A 19,625-nucleotide genomic window follows, 5' to 3' on the forward strand; every position below is an offset into this window, starting at 1 on the left:
GTGAGTAATCCTCACTGCTACCTAGTTAATTATAACACTAGTTTACATTGTTAGCAGGCTCACAAAACAAGCTGTGTTAGTTGACTAGCGACGTGTCGTTGACTTTCAACTCGGAAATGTATTCACATTTTTCGAAAGAAAAGTCTGATCATTACATCAGATCCCGACATGAGGACCAAAGCATTAGAACGTGTCACATTTGTCTTCAGCAGGCTTGTTTATGAGCCTGATCGCCTGGGGTAAGTAGATGTTGTCCAGACTTGGTGCGACTAGTAGTGTGATAATCTCTGTCACCAGAAACAAGGCCACCCCAGCAGGGGTCTAAAGACCTTGGGGGGGGGGGCACCTAGTCAGGTCTATTCACCTCCCCCTTCTCTCCTCTCGCCCCTCCTCCTGCTCTGTCTAGAGTCCTGCTGTGACGACATCCTGACCTATGAGGAGATGGCTCTCTACCACCAGCCGGCCAATCGCAAGCGCCCCATCGCTCTGATTGGTCCCCCGAACAGCGGCCAGGACGAGCTGAGGCGGAGGCTGCTGTCCGTCGAGCCGGAGAGGTTTGCCGGCGCTGTGCCGCGTAGGTTTACTGGGAAAGGGGGGGTTGGGGGGGGCTACACAGCTCAATCATGTGCTCTGTTGATGATCTGTGAGGTATTGAGGGGGCGACTGTGGCACAGGAGGTAGAGCTGGTGTCTAATGATCGCAAGGTCGGCAGATCGGCGGTTCGAGCCCCAGCTGGCCACATGTCGAGGTGTCCTTGGCCAAGACACTGAAACCCCAAATTGCTCCCAATGAGCCGGGACCGGCGCCTTGCATGGTAGCTTGCCGCCATTGGCGTGTGAATGTGTGTGTGAACGGGTGAATGAGAGGCCGTTGTAAAGCACTTTGGAATAAGGCGCTATATAAGTGCAGTCTGTGTACCATTTTAGGTATTCTAGGTTGAAGCAGACTGACAACATCAGGACAGGAAAGAGAGATAAAGTCTTCTTCTATTCTTCTTCATTCTTCTTTTTTTTTCGCCTCAGACACGACACGGAGCCCGCGGACACACGAGAGGAACGGGCGGGAGTACCACTTTGTGACCCGGCCGGCTTTCGAGGCAGACCAGTCAGCGGGGAAGTTCATCGAGTCCGGGGAGTTCGACAAGAACCTGTACGGCACCAGCACCGACTCAGTCCGACAGGTCATCAACGTGGGTCGGATCTGTCTGATGTGTCTGCACTCTAAGGTAGGAGAGACAGAACTGCCACAGCACCATCTATAGCCTTGTAACAGCACCATCTATAGCCTTGTAACAGCACCTATATAGCCTTGTAACAACACCATCTATATCCTTGTAACAGCACCTATATAGCCTTGTAACAGCTCCATCTATAGCCTTGGAACAGCACTATCTATTGCCTTGTAACAGCACCACTTATAGCCCTGTAACAGCACCATCTATAGCCTTGTAACAGCACCTATATAGCCTTGTAACAGCACCATCTATAGCCTTGTAACAGCACCTATATAGCCTTGTAACAGCACCTATATAGCCTTGTAACAGCACCATCTATAGCCTTGTAACAGCACCACCTATAGCCTTGTAACAGCACCTATATAGCCTTGTAACAGCACCAACTATAGCCTTGGAACAGCACCTATATAGCTTTGGAACAGCACCTATATAGCCTTGTAACAGCACCATCTATAGCCTTGGAACAGCACCTATATAGCCTTGGAACAGCACCTATATACAGTGGTGTAGTCTACGTGATACGCAGGACTACGCTGTATACCCACTAAGAAAGGCCAAGGATTTCCATATACCCACTTAAAAATGTGTGACGATACGTAACAGCGTTTTGTGACAGAACTTTCACTTTCATTCATAAAATTCACCCCGTCTGTGTTACGAAGCACTTTAATTTTTGACCATACCATCTAAGGGGGGAGATGCGACATGAAATATGTAAAAATGCAGCAGCATCATCAGCACAGATCAGCCTTATAACATGTAATTTATATATATAACGTTAGACAGGGAGCGCAGATGTATTTTTATGGCGTTCCGAAATGAATGATATGAGGCTGGGAGGGAAAAATCACAGTATACCCACTGGAAAAAACTAGACTACACCACTGCCTATATAGCCTTGTAACAGCACCAACTATAGCCTTGTAACAGCACCTATATAGCCTTGGAACAGCACCTATATAGCCTTGTAACAGCACCATCTATAGCAGGGGTGGGCAATTAATTTTCACAATGGGCCACATGAGAAACCGGGACTATTGTGGAGGGCCGGACCAGTAGGCTGAACTTAATTCTGTTCAATATTACTTTTATCGCTTTATAAAAAGCAGTAAATTATATTTTGACTAGCTGCTACTGGTAAGAATACATGTTACGATAAGGCTGAAAATGTGGAGTAAGTCAAATATAGAAGAGCAAGAGGACTCATTTAAACACAAGGAAGTAAATGCAGCTATAGTTTTGACCTTTTGCAACATCCGTTTGTGCCTATTATTTATTAACATTACATACATACAACATTACAAGTCACAGTGTAGTATTTATTCTACCTTCAGAAATGATGGCTAGGACTGGTGATATCAAGCGAAAGGTTCTTTATATACAAATCTGCTGACATACACTGAAAAAAAAATGTCTGACTTTAAAAATGCCTTTAAAAAAGAAACTTTTCTTTTCAGACTTTTATTCAGAACATTTTTTTTCAGACTTTTATTCAGAAACTATTTTTTTCAGATTTTTATTTTCTTTTTTTTTAACTTTTATTCTGAAAATAACAGATGGAAAGGTTTTTTTAAAGGCATTTTTAACCAACTCCCAGCAGAGTCAAAACACAAAATTCTGTGATCACTACCTTTTCCAGTTGAACATAAACTAAACTGTTTAAATGCTGAAAAGATACTGACGAAAAGATAGATGACATCCCAACATTTTTTTTCAGAGGATGCAAAGTTATAATGTAGCGTAGGCTATGGAGATGAAACCCAGGCAGCGAGACCAGCAAGAAAACACAACTAGATCTATAATTCTAACTGGATAGTACTTCGTTTCCAATCATAGTTAGCTAGATTACTTACTTAGCTAGCTTACCTTTACTTATCAAATGTACATTTTGTGATATAAACGCAGTGCACATACACCGACAATGCATATCTAGCATAGGCACAGCACATCGCCATAATAGAGATTTTTTTGTTATGCTTGTTATGATGCCAGGGTTTTTCCTGGCTCAAAATGAGGCGGAGGTGGTACCAGTGGTGTTTGACATCGGGGGGGACCCATGAAGCAGCGCTGTCTGGGGGTCCTTAAATCAGCATCAAACACTTAATTTCTTTGGTGAATTGATATGCACCAATTTGTGACCTTTCTGCATCAATTTATGGTGGAAATGTCATTATTTATTTAAAGGAAAACACAATATTCAGGCACCAGATGACCATTCAAAATATAATGTAATATAATGCAATATAAGGCTCTATGGCATTCTGTACTTTCAAATATGTATTCTCCTTGAGCAGTCAACATGAACTATCAGCTATTTCGCTAGCAAAAACGAAAGATAACTTATTTGCGAAACAGCGCCCCCGCCACCACGTCGGCTCAGTGCCGCAATTGCAGTTAGAAATGACAGAAATCCACCGAGTGCAACGCTTGTAGAAAATACGACAGTCAGAGTTTTGTCGAGAGCTGGAGGCGGCTAGAAATGACGGAGGCGGCCGCCTCATAATTCTCTATGCAGGAAAAACCCTGGATGCATTGAAATGACATTAAACTAAGACAATAAGATGGTTATCATCATTTTTCAAATCTTTATTAATAAGTTATTACTGAAACAGTAAGTGACATTTTCCAAGAGCGAAATCTGTTGTGGTATTTAAAAATGGCGGTTAGGGTGAACTCTGAACATGGGATGACGATGTTCTGACGATTTCCATTGACCAATCAACGGTCTGCAGCATCACACGTCACACACAGCCTGGCAACAAGTACCTCTCGCTTCCCCTCTGAAACGAGAACTAAAACGGCCCGGCTCTGTTGGCAGTGGAGAAATGGCGCTTTTCCACTACAGGGCCGACCCGGGTCTTTGGCGCTTTTCCATTGACCGGCCCGGGTCGGCACGGCACGGCACGGCACAGTAAAATAGTTCTTGTTCGGGATGGGTAGCGAAAGGTACCTTTTTGCCAGGCTGCGTGTGACGTGTGACGCTGCACACCGTTGATTGGTCAATGGAAATCGTCATCCCATGTTCATAGATTTCTTCGCTAACCGCCATCTTTAAATACCACAACAGATTTCGCTCTCGGAAAATGTCACTTACTGTTTCTGTAATAACGTATTAATAAAGATTAGGAAAATTATGATAACCATCGTATTATCTTAGTTTAATGTAATTTCAATGCATCATAGAACTTTTATTTACAACAAGCATAACAAAAAAATCACAATTATGGCGATGTCCTGTGCCTATGCTGTTCCTCAGTCCAGCGGCAGTCAAATGCCGGTAGATTCGCGTCTTGCTCCCTTTAACACATGTTGGCGTTTCCCTGGTTGCGAGATCTAAACTATTAGAACTGAAAGCGGCAGGTAACAGGCACGTAACATCCATATTCTGTATATATAAATAAATATATTTGACTACCAGCAAGACACCGGAGCACTCGTATCTATAACAAACGTCCGCTTGATTGTATGAGCCCCGCGTCAGTCAGCCTTTCCGTAGAAATACATCGCTCCATTATATATCGTTACATGTTTTAAGGCTGATCTGTGCATGATAGTGCTGCATTATGTTGATCTATTTATATTGATCTATTCTTGCCAATTCCTTATTACCAGTGGAAAGGGGGAAGGCTAAAACACTTTGAATGGAATAGATAGGACTTTCCGTTCAATGGAGGAAGCATGATACTCGCGAGTTCATCTCGCTTTTCCCCCCGTTGATGTATTAAACAATCTAAGCAATCTAATCAGAGCAGTTGTTATTATGTCATATTATTGATGTCGGCATTTCCCTGGTTGCGAGATCTAAACTAGTCTACTAGAACTGAAAGCGGCAAGTAACAGGCACTTAACGTTACATGTTGTAAGGCTGATCTGTGCACGATAGTGCTGCATTTTGACATAATTCTTATCGCATTTCCCCCCGCTGATCTGTATAGCGGGGGGAATCTTATGACACGTAACTCCTCCTACAGTCCCGGGTCGTTCCTGTATAGTGGAAAACGTCTCGTACCCAGAACTGTTCAAAAGCGTGCCGAGGCGAGCCATGCTGAGCCGTGCCGTGCCGGTCAATGGAAAAGCGCCAAAAGCAAAACAAACCGGGCTCACGCGGTACGGCACAGGTCGGCATGGTAGTGGAAAAGCGCCATAACATCGTCACGCAAGCACATACGTACATTTAAAATAAAATTGTCGCCTTCAAAATAAAAGCAATGCAATTGTACTGGACGCATTGCCTACACTTATTTACATGTTATTTCTATTATTATGAAAAAACTTTTATTTATTTTTTGACCTCACACAGGGCCGGCCAGGGACAGCCATAGCCAATGCCCAGGTCTGATTTATAGCCTTGTAACAGCACCAACTATAGCCTTGGAACAGCACCTGTATAGCCTTGGAACAGCACCATCTATAGCCTCGGAACATGGTTTCTAGCAAAGTGAAAAGATCGGTGGTTCGAGCTGGCCACATGTCGAAGTGTCCTTGGGCAAGACACTGAAACCCAAATTGCTCCCAGTGAGCGGGCCGGCGCCTTGCATGGTAGCTTGCTGCCATTGGTGTGTGAATGTGTGTGTGAATGGGTGAATGAAAGGCCGTTGTAAAGCTCTTTGGATAAAGGTGCTATATAAGTGCAGTCCATTTACCATTTGTATATACGGTAATAAAGCCATTTTCAGAGGTGACGAGTAGGAACAGTCAGAGCTCAGCTCTGTTTTGAATCCTTTTCCCCCCCTCTCTCTTTCCCTCCCTTTTCTCTGTCTTTCTTTCTTTCTTTTTTTCTAACTTCCTTCCCCCCCTGCTATTCCCCTTTGTTCTCCTTCTGTCAGTCACTGCGGGTGCTGCGGTCGTCCAACCTCAAGCCCTATGTGATCTTCATCGCTCCTCCCTCTCAGGAACGTTTGCGCACCCTGCTGGCCAAGGAAGGCAAAAACCCAAAGGTAATCATCCCATTTGATATTTATATAAATTATATACATACATATATCTGATGTAATGATCTGACTTTTCTTTGTCAGCGTTGTTGAAAATCAACGACACATTGCTACTCAACTAACACAGCTTGTTTTGTGAGCCTGCTAACTTAAAATAAAAAGTTAAATAGTGTTATAGTTAACTAGGTAGTAGTGGGGATTACTCACCCAATCCTTTGCGTTGCAGTATTTTGGCTTGACTAGCGAGTTTGTGTTGTGATTCTCAACAACGTTGAAATGTAGTTCAATCTTTCAAAATAAAAGTCAGAACATTTTGATTGGTTGCTGACATGTGGACCAAAAGACTAGAACATAAAAAATAAAAAATCTAGAGAGGGCAAATATCATATGCACAGGGAATGTAGCACAATGACTTCACCAGTGAACTGAGAGGCTATAATCTTGCTCTGCTTTTTTGCTCAATAGCTAACAGTGGTTATATTTCAGTCAATCGCCCCGCGGTGGTGTAGCGGGCTAAGCACTGGCCACCAGTGCATGCTGCCCACCGGGGCCGGGGTTCGTATCCCGGCTCGCCAGACCCGGATATGGCCGAGGCACATACGGGGAGCGGCATATTGGGCGGCCGCTCCCGAGGGGGGGTATAGGAGTAGTTCCGGACAAGGATCCGTCGCGCAACAGCGCCCCCGGGGTGCCGGAATAACGGTGCTGGGCTCGAGAAGCCAGTCAGCTAGTCTGCCTGGCGGCCTCCTCTGGGACTGCCGGCCACGGGGTCGTGCGGCGGATCCCTCGCAATAGGCAGGGGATAATTGGATGATAGGTTGGGTTCAATTGGCTACCAAATTGGGTGAAAAAGGGATAAAATCTGAAAAAACAAATTTAAAAAAATTAAATAATAAATATTTCAGTCAATCTACTGCTATATTATTTTATGAATAATGTTATATATCCAAACTATGGTCTTGGAACCCCCCCCACCTAGCCACCAGTCCTCTCTCAGTCTTTTTTACCCCCACTTCCACTCATTGTAATCCCCAGTGGGACATATCCTTCCCCCCTTTCTTCCTAACATATTGCTAATATAACCCCCCCCCCCCTAACTCTGTGACCTATGCCCCCCCCCCCCCCCTAACCCTGTGTCTGCCCCCCCTCTAACCCTGTGTTGGGTGCCTCCAGCCGGAGGAGCTGAAGGAGGTGATAGAGAAGGCCCGTGAGATGGAGCAGAGCTTCGGACACCTGTTTGACGCGGCCATCGTGAACGCTGACCCAGACACGGCCTTCCACGAGCTGAGAAGGCTGATAGAGAAGCTGGACACAGAGCCCCAGTGGGTGCCCTCCTCTTGGCTGTGCTAAGGGGTCAGGGGTCGGCTCAGGCTAGAGAGAGTGGCCTAATCCTGTGTGACAATGGAGGGATAATGACTGCTGAGGTCACTAGACCCTCATGGAGCCTTTCTGACACAAAATGGAGGATCCATGTCGTCATGAGGTTTTCTGGTCCTGACTCCTCTATTGGCCTTCTCAGGGAAGGTGATCTTTACTGTGTCTGCAGGGATGGACTCAAGTTTCATATTTTTGTCGGTGTTTGTCTTTGTGATTTGTGTTTTTTTGCCAACATACTCGTTAACATTCCAGATGTATGCGAAGGCATATTTATCAGGTACCATAGAAAACATATTTTCATTCTACTCTTTATACAATAGTTATTTATAATTGTAAATATGTATTTTTAGAGGATGTAAACAAATGTGCTTTACTGTTACCTTGGAAACCGATGATGTAATGTATTATTTACAGAATGTGTGTGCGTGATAAACAAAACTGTACAATGAAATGGAACTGTACTGGGGACAATATCCTGTTAGAATGATTAACTGAAACAGAATGATTATTGCATTATTTTCTCATTGCAACCATAACCGCCCATGTACTATGTCACTTTCTCATTATAGAAAAACCAAAGAGAAAGTTGTATTCTACAAATATGGTAGGGTACTTTATTCACTTACTATATATCAACTTCAGTATTATATTATTTTATCTCCAGTTGCTGTATTGATCCCTCCAAACAACAGACCAAAAGAATCATTGGTCAGACCACATATCCAGTGGTTTAACTAAACTACTGCATTGTTGTGCAGTGGATCATATCTATTTCACTGTTCTAAGGTTGTACTTCAACAAACCAATTTACCATAAATCAATCCAATTTAACTGTTTATTTGGTACTTCATATACTCTACTGAGACAACCTATGTTTAATAAAATGTTTCTGGTGTGCATTGTCGCATATTGGTGAGTATACTATCAAACGTTATTTTATTCAGTAAATAATAGTTATATTAATTATTAATTTATAATATATGCCTCTAAGACTGTAATCAACCAATAATAGTCACTTACTTGACTACTTCATTAAGTGTATGCAACAACAACAACAGAGTTCCCAAAATATCTGAGTTTTCAAATCACTGCACTAATTGATTTCACACTCCCATGTCACCGTACCATAAACAGTATGCTACATTTGGCATTCGGATGTAACATGGCTACCATTGGTTCCACACCAAGGCGTGTGCTCCAGATAGATTTGGCATCACCGCCATCTTTGTTCATTTGTAGAAACCTTCCTATGTTTCATCCTGCCATGTTGTTTCCCCACATATTCCACACAGAAAACTCCTCAATTAATTTTATCAGAATGATAATTGTAGCTAGAGAATAGCAAAATATGAGAGCAAAAATAGAAATACTTTATTAATAGATTTCTATAAACTATTGAATTGCAATGGAACCACAAAGAGACACATGGAGAATATTCATATTATTATTTTTATTTTGAAGTGCTCTGAGTGTACAGAGAGGGTGTGGTTGTACACCGGGTGATCGGTCTAGAGAGCTGGAACAACGTCAGACATTCAAAGGGTCAATACGACCCCAGTGATATGGATCTACCACAGAGAAGCACCACAAACACACCCACACTTTGGGGAAAAAACACCACACCTACAACAACTGCACAGAATGACAGCATGCGTTGACTCAATGTTGCAATGAAACCGTCAAAAATATCTATGACCTCACCCGTTCAGCTGGAATGTTCCCTTGAACCATGTCATATAACCATGTTCAATGTACATATATTATTTGCTTCTTTTTTTTAAGTATTCAAAAAGAGAATTCTCGTAAATTCATGTTCAATCTTCTCAGATTCAACATGACACGGTCAACATACAAGAGAACTGACGTGCTAGCTGCTAGCAGCAACGTGAGACATTGGACATTTCAGTTTTATGCAGCGACACATCAGGAACATCGATCTCCAAATACTGAAAACAACATAACAAACCATTACCAACATGTAAACAAACAAAACAGAAGTTTTTTTTTTTCTTCTTCTTTTGCACGAGAAGATATGGAGGCGGCCTGAGAGGCGACAAATAAATAGGATGAGGGACAGAGAGGGACAGAGCGTCCCCCCGGGGGGGCGAGGGACGGACGGACGGACGGAGGACGTGTCACTCGAACAGCAGGTCCTCGTCCCTCTCCTCCGTCAGCATGTTGGAGGGCTCGGCGATGGGCCCCAGCTTGGCCAGGCGGGCCGCGATCTCCAGCTCCGTCCTCTCACGCAGCTGCTTCTTCTTCTCCTGGATCTTCTTCAGCCTGGAGGACAGAAGAAGAGTTATACACTGGTATGAACGCGGGCTCGTTCGCCAGACAGCGCCAACGTTCGGAGGTTCCCAAACGCGAACGCGAACCGGCACAGTTCTTTGCCGGTGTGAAAGCCCTATCAGTGATCCTCAGGTAGCAGGGCGGAGCTACGGAGGAGAAGATGATGGGTTTCTTTTTCAGTAGAGAGGGTGGAGGGACTTGGGAAATGCATTAGCACACTAATGGCGCTTTTCCACTACCGTACCGTACGGCACCGGTTTGTTTTGCTTTCTCCACTGCCAACCGAGCCGTACCAGGCCGAAGTACCCGTGCTGGTTTTAGCTACCCTTCCTGACTATGAGCGAAAGGTACTATCCGTGCTAGGCTGTGTGTGACATGTGATGCTGCAGACCGTTGATTCGTCAATGGAAATCATCACAACATCGTCATCCCATGTTCATAGAGTGCACCGCTAACCGGATTTCACTCTCGGAAAATGTCATTTACTTTTTCTGTAATTACTTATTAATAAAGATTTGAAAAATTATGATAACCATCTTATTATCTTAGTTTAATGTCATTTTAATGCATCATAGAACTTTTCTTTACAACAAGCATAACAAAAAAAACGCTATTATGGCAATGTGCTGTGCCTATGCTAGACCGTTCCACAGTCCAGCGTGCTTCATCATCCCCCTTCTAAAACTGCCGTATCGTTTTTGGAGTCGTGTGGTCGGCGATTGGGTGCATTTTTCGATAACGATGACGCGGACACCCACACATGTATTGTGGTTTACTTAATACTGTTCAGCTGCACTTACATTCAATGCATGGCTTGTGCTATATAGGCTAAATAAAATTATGAAAGCGGCAAGTAACAGCCACGTAACATCCATATGCTGTATAAAGACTACCAGCAAGACACCGGAGCACTCATATCTATAACAAATGCAGAGATTGTATGAGCGCCCCGGCGTCAGTCCAATGGAAGCGTCAAGCACAGCCTTTCCGTAGAAATACATCGCTCCCTGTCTAACGTTATATATCTAACGTTACATGTTTTAAGGCTGATCTGTGCATGATAGTGCTGCATTTTGACATAATTCCTAGCGCATTTCCCCCTGTTGAGCTGTATACCAGCACTTATTAAAGTGTAGTGCTCTTATGACACTTAACTCCTCCTACTGTCCCGGCTCGCTCCAGGTCTGTTGTGTATAATGGAGAATCGTTTCTGAAAGTACAGTACGGGTAGGATACAAATGCGTGCCGTACCGGTCTGGTCAATGGAAAAGTTCCAAAACTCGCTAGTCGAGCCAAAATACTGCAATGCAATGGATTTGGCGAGTAATCCCCACTGCTACCTAGTTATGTATAACATTACTTTAGATTATTGGCAGGCTCACAAAACAAGCTGTGTTAGTTGACTAGCGATGTGTCATTGATTTTCAACAACACGGAAACGTGTTCATGTTTTTTGAAAGAAAAAGACGATCATTACGATCCTGTGTGGACCAAATTATTACAATGTGTCACATTTGTGTGTGTGTGTGTGTGTGGGGGTGTGTTTATTGAGGGGGAGGGTGGGAGGGAGATGCAGGATGTGGGTACTGAGGGGGTGGGGGGGAGGGGTAGTCATGACAACCTGTAGAACTCCTCGCGTTCCCTCTCGTCCAGCTCCGTGATGATGTAGGTGAGGGTGCGCTCGATGCGGGGGATGATCACTGTGGACAGACGACCACGTTCACAGTAACATCTTAATCTCCACACCTCTTAGAACGGGTTCATTACAAGCAGTCATGTGAGCTAACATTGACGTATCGTATCGCAGGTTTTTTGGGGTATTATTCTACAACATGGTGGACTCACCGTGCTCGATGGCGTTCACGCGGCGGTTAGTGATCTTGATGGCATAGTCCAGGGTGACAAACGAGGTCTGTCAATCAAACAGAAGGCGAGATGATTGGTCTTTTTGTTGTTTTACAATGTCCCCAAAGACATTGTAAACTGTTTATCTTTTGATTGATTGTGGCCAATAACAACAGAATCAACTCCCTCATGATTAAACGACATGAATCTACATTAACACTAGAACAGCCGTGCCTTTTTTACCTACTATAAGAGCCGCCTCGGGGGTCAAATGACCATAGTCTTTACAATGGGAAGCTGCTATTTATACACAACGACCACTAGTAAATGAGCCTGCCTCCTAGACAGAAAAACTGCTAAATAGCTTTATACTAACTTAACCTGATGTGATTTTGAAAATGTAAGGATATTGGGTGGTCGAACGCACATATCTAGGAAAAGTCATGAAAGGACAGTCCTGAAATTTGATCGAGTGCAAAGGTATAAACATTTTTTTTACTCACTTGGTCAAATGACCCCACCCATGGCTTGTTCTAGTGTTAAGCGACATGAACCTACAATAAGCAGTGTTTCCTCTACATGCATTTATTGGTGGCGGGCCGCCACGAATGAATTTCCTCCGCCACGAATTGATTCAGTCCACACACAAAAATAAATAAATAAAGTTCTAAAAAATAAAATACAATTTGTTTTGAGCGCGCGTGCACGCACGCTGCGCGCGCGGTCACGCCCATCCGCCACCATTGTAACAATTCCTGGAGGAAACACTGAATAAGAGACACGGTGTGTCACAGCGACCCCTACCTGTAAGGAGGCTAACTCCACCAGCAACTCCACAGCTTTGCCGTAGTTCCTCTTCAGCCTCGAGAGCTGCTCCCCCCCCCTGGCTAAACCAGTCAGCTCATAACCTAACAAGAAGATAATAGAGGGACACAAACATTACTGTGAGCAAGGGCACAGCTAATAGGCAACACTATTTTACTATACATTTACACAGACCACTAAATGTTTCAACAGCATAGGTTATGAGAGGGAGCACAGATAAGAAAACACTTACTGTCTCCTCCTTCTTGGTAGTGCTCGAACACAGGCAGAGTGACACCTGAAAGAGAGAGCAGAATACACACAGAATAGATGGGGTTTTTTGTTTAGTTTTTCAGTAAGGCTGCTGTTGAGACACCTACTACCCCCAGCACTGTGCCTCCTGAGACACCTGCTTCCCCCTATACTGTGTCTCCTAAGATGTCTACTTCCCCCCTTGTACTGTTTCTCCTGAGTAAAAAAAAAATCTTTCTTTCTTCTTCTTCTTCTCTACCACAACGACTGCCAATGGCCCCTGGCCTGAGCTAGATTACTCTTCCTGCTACGATTGGTGGATCGATGATTCACTTGCTTAGTCAAATGTATCGATTGTAAGTCGCTTTGTAATAAGATGTCTGCTAAATGATGTAAATGTAAATGTTTAACAACGACAAAATCAGTTTCAGAGTCTAACCTGCCACGTTGTCTTTCTTGGCTCGAACCTTCACCTGGGCCTTGTTCACATTCTGGATAACCGTGGTGCTGTGGAGACATTACGCCACGTCAGACGAAGGGAGAGACACAGACATGACGCCCTGAATGGAGACACACTGTACAGCGGCCATCTTAAGGCCCTCCCCCGCCCCTACCCCCTCACCTGAAGTCACCAGCAGCAAACTTGGCCTCAGCTAGAGAGAAAGCGGCCTCCCTCATCACTTCTCCCATCAGTGTCTTTGTCTGGAGAGATAAGAGGGAGGTCAATATTTGCTACTATGCAAATCCCCTGTGACGTAAGGTTTCTTTGCACAAAGATTGTAGGAAGAAGAAGAATTACACCAAACAAACAGCTGGGAAATGAAATAATGTCACCACCCTCCTTTCACCTCAATGATCTTTCGGAGGATCTGACGGAAGCGCATCGAGAGAGCATCGGCTTTCTTCTTGAGCAGATTGCGGCCGGTCTGGGCTCCTTTCAGACGCGCCTTCATGATGGTCTGAGCCCTGGAATTACAACAGTCAATAATGACAATTTTGCACGTTCATATTTTAATTCAGTTGGTTTCCTGTTAACTTGAAAATCTCTTTAGAATCATGTGTCACGTTAGAACATATTAGAATAGGATGAAATGAAGACGACTAGAAAAGTCAAGGTGCATGAAATGTTTCCAAGCTCAGTGCATGACTGTTATCACATGACCTGGGCTGACACACACAGACATTTCCTCTTTTAGATGTTCATGTTCAACAAGCACCTATTTTGCGCCCCAAAACGCTTGAAAAATGGTTAATGCGATCCCATACCAAGACAGAAACTATTGTTAACCACATGATCATATATGACCTGTCACCTGACGGGTTAGCTCAACACTTCAACACAGTTAACCTCGCTACTAAATAATCATGTGCATGGTAACTTAGCTACAGACAGCAATGAATGTTAAGGACAGCAGTGGTGTATATACATTATATCTATATCTATATCTATATCTAATACTAGCAGATATGTCCAGGACGCAGCAGACAGCAGCTGTGTTGTTGAAGCTAAGCTACTCACATCCTAGACGGGAACACATCGATCCTGTCTTTGGATGACATCTCGTCCTTCGTCTGCAGACGGTGCTCCGGTAAGACTGGTAAAGACTGTTCACACTTCTAACACCCGTCTCTGCGGACACAGAGAGGTTATAATGAACAGGTGTAATTTCTCTCTGAGGGTCGTATTATATATGATGTTGAGCCGAAGTCGTGATCTGGCGTTATTAAAGGTGATCAGCTGATTCCCGGTCACGTGACTTTGACCCTGCTATTATGCTGGCGTGTATGTTACGTATGACGTCATTGCGTATTACGTATTACGCTTGACACTCTTCCTAAAATCTCTTCCGGGTCAAAAAACAATCAGCCCCACTGTTGAATCTGAAGTTGTGTCATCGGGCCGCTGCGGTTGTTTAAACATCTCCGTTACAGAACATTTCTCTCTTACTGTTCTGTCCCGTCTGATACAGGTGAGAAATCCGCTCGATCCGCCGGGAGTAAGAGAGCTGTTTAGCCTGGAGATGTGGAGGTCTGGAGGCCTGGCCCGGGCTGGGGAGGGTCGGCTAGCCGCCTAGCCGCCTAGCTTAGATGCATGGTGCAGCATGTGTGAGCCTGGCTAGCCGACTACTCGTGACGTTAGAATTATAAGGTTCTTTTTTTTCAAAATTGAGTTTTTTACATAACCTGATCCATTAGGTGTTTATTAATGCCTGTGTGGTGTTATTTGTAAAATGTTGACATTTTTTAGTTAGTAATTCATAAAATACAAAGGTTCCATCTCACAAAACATAATGGAATGTAAAAACTTCGACGCTCAATATCTCTGAACTACCCTAAACGGAGATAGAACCTTATCATTCTAAGCTCACGTACTGTTAGCTTACCATTCAGCTTTGGGAGAATTGACGTGGATGTACATTGATGTCTATGGTGGTGTCCAAATGTTGTAGCTAGCTACATGATCATCCTGCTTTATCTGTATCTGTAGTGGTCTGGTCATTATTGTACTAGAAAGCTGTCGCTGATATAATATAATATAATATAATATGCCATTTAGCATATGCTTATATCCAAAGCGACTTACATTGCAGTGAGTGTTATGTACGTTTTTCAGTATCTGGTCAGTTTCAGTGAGTGTATGTATGTACATTCCATGTTATTGATGTAATGTGTTGAGTAAGTCTAAGTGTACAATCTGTGTTGCTAATTTGCTTCTTCTAATTCCTATCATTTAATTAGTTGGGACTTGCTCCCATGAGACAACTTTGACGTCTGTGACCATAACATCCTTACATCCCTGTCCACATAATCCCCCGTTTTCCAGTTATGATTTGGCTGTGTAGCATGTTTCTTATGAATGTCTTCATTTGAGGTCAAATGTACTAGAGGCACCAATAATTCAAATGTCAAAAACACCATAGATTTGCTCCTGGCATTGTGCTGTGTTTCTGTTGGCATTCCTCAAATTAAACGTCCACCACCATGTACTCTTGTATGCACAATGAGTCTGGTAAGATCTGTTTGACCCTCGTCCCATTGGTCCCCTTCACAGCGATGCCGGCGCTCAGCTGTAGGTTCTACCAGCACCGGTTCCCCGAGGTGGAGGATGTGGTGATGGTCAACGTGCGCTCCATCGCAGAGATGGGCGCCTACGTCAGCCTGCTGGAGTACAACAACATCGAGGGCATGATCCTCCTCAGCGAGCTGTCCCGTCGACGCATCCGCTCCATCAACAAGCTCATCCGCATCGGCCGCAACGAGTGTGTGGTGGTCATCAGGGTGGACAAAGAGAAGGGTGAGCTGAGGTTTTCAAGCGACACAGAACAGCCTTGTGTTGTTGTGTTTATTGTTGGTTGAGTGTAATCCTTTGATCTGACAGAACGTGTCTCTCTGTGGTTCTCTCTCCCTGCAGGATACATCGATCTGTCAAAGAGGAGGGTTTCACCAGAGGAGGCCATCAAGTGTGAAGACAAATTTACCAAATCCAAAACTGTAGGTGAAGGTTTACTTGCTGAGCCTCTTGTGTATCAGTTACATTTTTTTTATTTTTATTGATTAAGTTAAGTTCTATTAAGTTATTTCCCACTCATATTTTCATTTTTATTGCGATAGAGACAGTAGAGATTTTGACAGGAAGGATGGGTGAGAGAGAGAAGGGCAGGATATGTCCGCGGCCGGAATCAAACCGGGAACTCCGCGGTTACACGGTCTACGCTTAGTGCGTTACGCCACCGATCGCCCTGTCCTGCACAGTTTTTGGCATTAGCATTAGCATGCATTAGCATGTACGTGAGTCTTGGTGCGGAGCTAAGTTGTGGTGTATTGTGTGGCAGGTCTACAGCATCCTGCGACACGTGGCCGAGGTCCTGGAGTACAGGAAGGACGAGCAGCTGGAGAGCCTGTTCCTGCGGACCGCCTGGGTCTTTGACGAGAAATACAAGAGGCCTGGATACGGCGCCTACGACATCTTCAAACAGGCCGTAGCGTGAGTACTCTCTTTAGTTAAAAACATCAGGGGAGGCTGGCGGAGGTAGAAATCAGGAGAACGAGGCTCACTGGAATGCATGGGATGTAATGAGGAATGGCATAAGACGTGTTTGATACTATTCTTCATTCCGTTCCATCTATCACAACGAGCCTGTTCTACCTCCACCAGCCTCCCCTGAAATACACTTAGGGATTTCATTTGTTAAGGTGGCGGGGGTCAAAATTGGAGAAGAAGATATACTGTTAGAGGATCTACTAGGAAATTCTTCACTATTTGGCAACCTTTCTTAACCTTTTTTGAAGATATGGAATCTGACAGCAGCATGATAATGTAGTATCACTTCTTTGTAATTTCATTTTGGTTGTGTTATTTATTTTACTTTTATGGATGTCTGGCTATGTATAATGTTTGTGTATATATATATATATATGTCTGGTATTTGGGGGATACATTTGGACCTGTGATATGTTGTGTACATTATTATTTTTTTTTATATGTGATAAAAGATGGCGGGGGTCATACCTGATCTCTGCATGTGATTCACCTTGGCCTAACTGTTCTTCTCTCAGAGACCCGGCCATCCTGGACTGTCTGGACCTGACAGAGGAGGAGAGGGCTGTGCTCATCGACAACATCAACAGGCGACTCACTCCACAAGCAGTCAAGATCAGAGCAGGTAAGACCCCCTCTGCATAGGCAACATTGATTGCATTCAAGCATTCAACCAACACAAATACAATACAGAAACGGACATCCTAATGAATGAACGCTTTATTTTGTCTGTCAGGAAACCTTTTTCCGTATCACAGGAAACCATAATAGTACAGTTACTAGTACGGACGATGGAAAAACTAAAATGTTAATGTTAAATAAAAGGAGGACACAGCATGGACAACATCAGACACATACAGAGTACAAGGGTGTGTAGCTTAGCCAACTGTCCTCTTAATGTGCTCCTCTGTGGCTCAGCTGGTAGAGCACGACGCTAACAATGCTTAGGTTGTGGGTTCGATTCTCGCTTGGACCATACACACTGAAATGTACTGTATGCACTCACTGCAATGTAAGTTGCTTTGGATAAGTTGCTTTAAGCGTCAGCTAAATTACATATATTATTAATCTGGTAGTTTCAAGTTCAAGACTTCCCTGAAAACCATTTCCTGTTTGAACCGTCTTCCTTGCAGACATCGAGGTGGCGTGCTATGGATACGAGGGGATCGACGCTGTTAAAGACGCCCTGAGGGCGGGGCTGGGGTGCTCCACAGAGGCCATGCCCATCAAGGTAGCTCTCACCGAGAGGCTCTCAGTCTCTTTATTAGGCATACATTACTACCTTTGTATGTAAACTACCTCACTGTACATAGCCCATAACTGTATATAACCCATAACTGTATATAACCCATAACTGTATATAGCCCATAACTGTATATAGCCCGTAACTTTATATAGGCCATAACTGTATATAGGCCATAACTGTATATACCTCTAAACTATACTGATGTTTACAATACTACCTCTGCACATACTGTATATTGCATAGTAACCTATCACTACCATTCTTGTTCTATTTATATCATGCCCTTATCACTATTTGTACTTCTGGTTGGATGCTAAACTGCATTTCGTTGTATAGTACTTGCACTCTGCGATGACAGTAACGTTGAATCTAATCTAATCTACTCTAATTGGAGCACGAATGTAACAGACGAGATCATGATGTAACCAGTGATATTTCGCCTCCTAGATTAACCTGATCTCACCGCCACGCTACGTGATGACCACGACCACTCTGGAACGCACAGAGGGCCTGTCTGTCCTCAACCAGGCCATGACCGCCATCAAGGAGAGGATCGAGGAGAAGAGGGGAGTCTTCAACATCCAGATGGAGGTGAGGGATACAGAGATGGTGTGCGCATGCGCGTGTGTGTGTGTGTAATGCGTTCCATATGTGACATGTTTGTGCATATGTGTGTGACATGTTTGTGTGTGTGTTCTCTCCAGGCCAAGGTGGTGACGGACACGGATGAGACGGAGCTGGCCCGTCAGCTGGAGAGGCTAGAGAGGGAGAACGCCGAGGTGGACGGAGATGACGACGCGGAGGAGGGCATGGAAGCCAAGGCAGACGACTAGTTTCACCTCAGGAGAGAGGCTGTCTGGGGAGAAAACACAGAGAGACGGACAGAAGTGGCCAAAGTCACAGTCCAACAACAGATGTTAACTTTCATAACTGTATTCATTGGGGAAATGTCCCCCATTCTATCCATCTAGAGGAGATGTTTATTTTTTAGAAAAACATTAATATCCTCTAAGTCTTAGACAAGGGACATAATGACACTCTGAAAATGCAATGCCATGTCAAGAAAAAACATTTTTACACAACACAAATTTGGATAATTAATTACCCGTATTCATATTACTATATTGCAATCAATGGCCTTTATTTTCCTTTTACACAAAAAACCCCCAGTGTCTTCAGTATCCATGGCGACCTTCACACTCTAGCGTGATGCCTGAAGAGAGAGATCAGCTCTTTTGTGTCTGAATACTGGTTCATACTGGTCCGGTTGGCTGTTGTGCTGTTCCTCTTCCAGTTTTAGACTTTTACAGACAGGATCTGGCTCTTGTTTAGCTCATACAACATCAATAAAGTTCTGCAAGTTTTCATCCCAATGTCTGATTTTGTCTATTTCTCAAGGATTGTGCAGAATGAGGCCCCCCACTCCTCTACCCTGGCGCTGTAGCCTATTCGCAATTGTTAGAAACACCTCCTGCCCTCAAGGAGGAGGGGAGGAGCCTAGATCTTCTCCTCCAATGCTGCTTCAGTAGGATGCAAGTGGAATATGGAGGAGAGGAAGAGCGTAGTGTGAGAAAAAGCTCCTGAATGACTGCTGTCATAACATTCCTT

General features: G+C 44.0%; 3 protein-coding genes across 3 annotated transcripts in view; 2 read left to right on the plus strand and 1 right to left on the minus strand.

Annotated features, from left to right (window-relative positions):
* pals1b (protein associated with LIN7 1, MAGUK p55 family member b) overlaps positions 1–7,515 on the plus strand; it is a gene marked incomplete at both ends in the record, with an annotated part of 23,909 nt that extends 16,394 nt beyond the window's left edge. Inside the window, 4 exons of the mRNA XM_080525266.1 lie at positions 407–574; positions 1,023–1,225; positions 6,061–6,171; positions 7,339–7,515. Of these exons, the coding sequence (XP_080381392.1) occupies positions 407–574; positions 1,023–1,225; positions 6,061–6,171; positions 7,339–7,515 (659 nt within the window). The remainder of the gene's footprint in view (positions 1–406; positions 575–1,022; positions 1,226–6,060; positions 6,172–7,338) is intronic.
* Positions 7,516–9,010: 1,495 nt separating this feature from the next.
* On the minus strand, positions 9,011–14,433 carry atp6v1d (ATPase H+ transporting V1 subunit D). The gene is made up of 9 exons (XM_080550343.1): positions 14,252–14,433; positions 13,581–13,698; positions 13,355–13,434; positions 13,172–13,239; positions 12,734–12,778; positions 12,481–12,584; positions 11,677–11,743; positions 11,453–11,531; positions 9,011–9,822 (listed from the first exon to the last, which is right to left on the minus strand). Exons 1-9 carry the CDS (start codon positions 14,290–14,292, stop codon positions 9,678–9,680), a joined length of 747 nt encoding a protein of 248 aa, XP_080406469.1. The 5' UTR covers positions 14,293–14,433; the 3' UTR covers positions 9,011–9,677.
* A 146-nt stretch (positions 14,434–14,579) lies between these two features.
* On the plus strand, positions 14,580–19,384 carry eif2s1b (eukaryotic translation initiation factor 2, subunit 1 alpha b). The gene is made up of 8 exons (XM_080547046.1): positions 14,580–14,702; positions 15,785–16,027; positions 16,145–16,224; positions 16,566–16,717; positions 17,290–17,396; positions 17,905–18,002; positions 18,465–18,608; positions 18,722–19,384. The coding sequence occupies exons 2-8, from the start codon at positions 15,787–15,789 to the stop codon at positions 18,848–18,850; spliced, it is 951 nt and encodes a 316-aa protein (XP_080403172.1). The 5' UTR covers positions 14,580–14,702; positions 15,785–15,786; the 3' UTR covers positions 18,851–19,384.
* Positions 19,385–19,625: the final 241 nt, after the last annotated feature.

This window comes from Nansenia antarctica, assembly GCF_963989245.1.
Source record: "Nansenia antarctica genome assembly, chromosome: 1".
NCBI lineage: Eukaryota > Metazoa > Chordata > Actinopteri > Argentiniformes > Microstomatidae > Nansenia > Nansenia antarctica.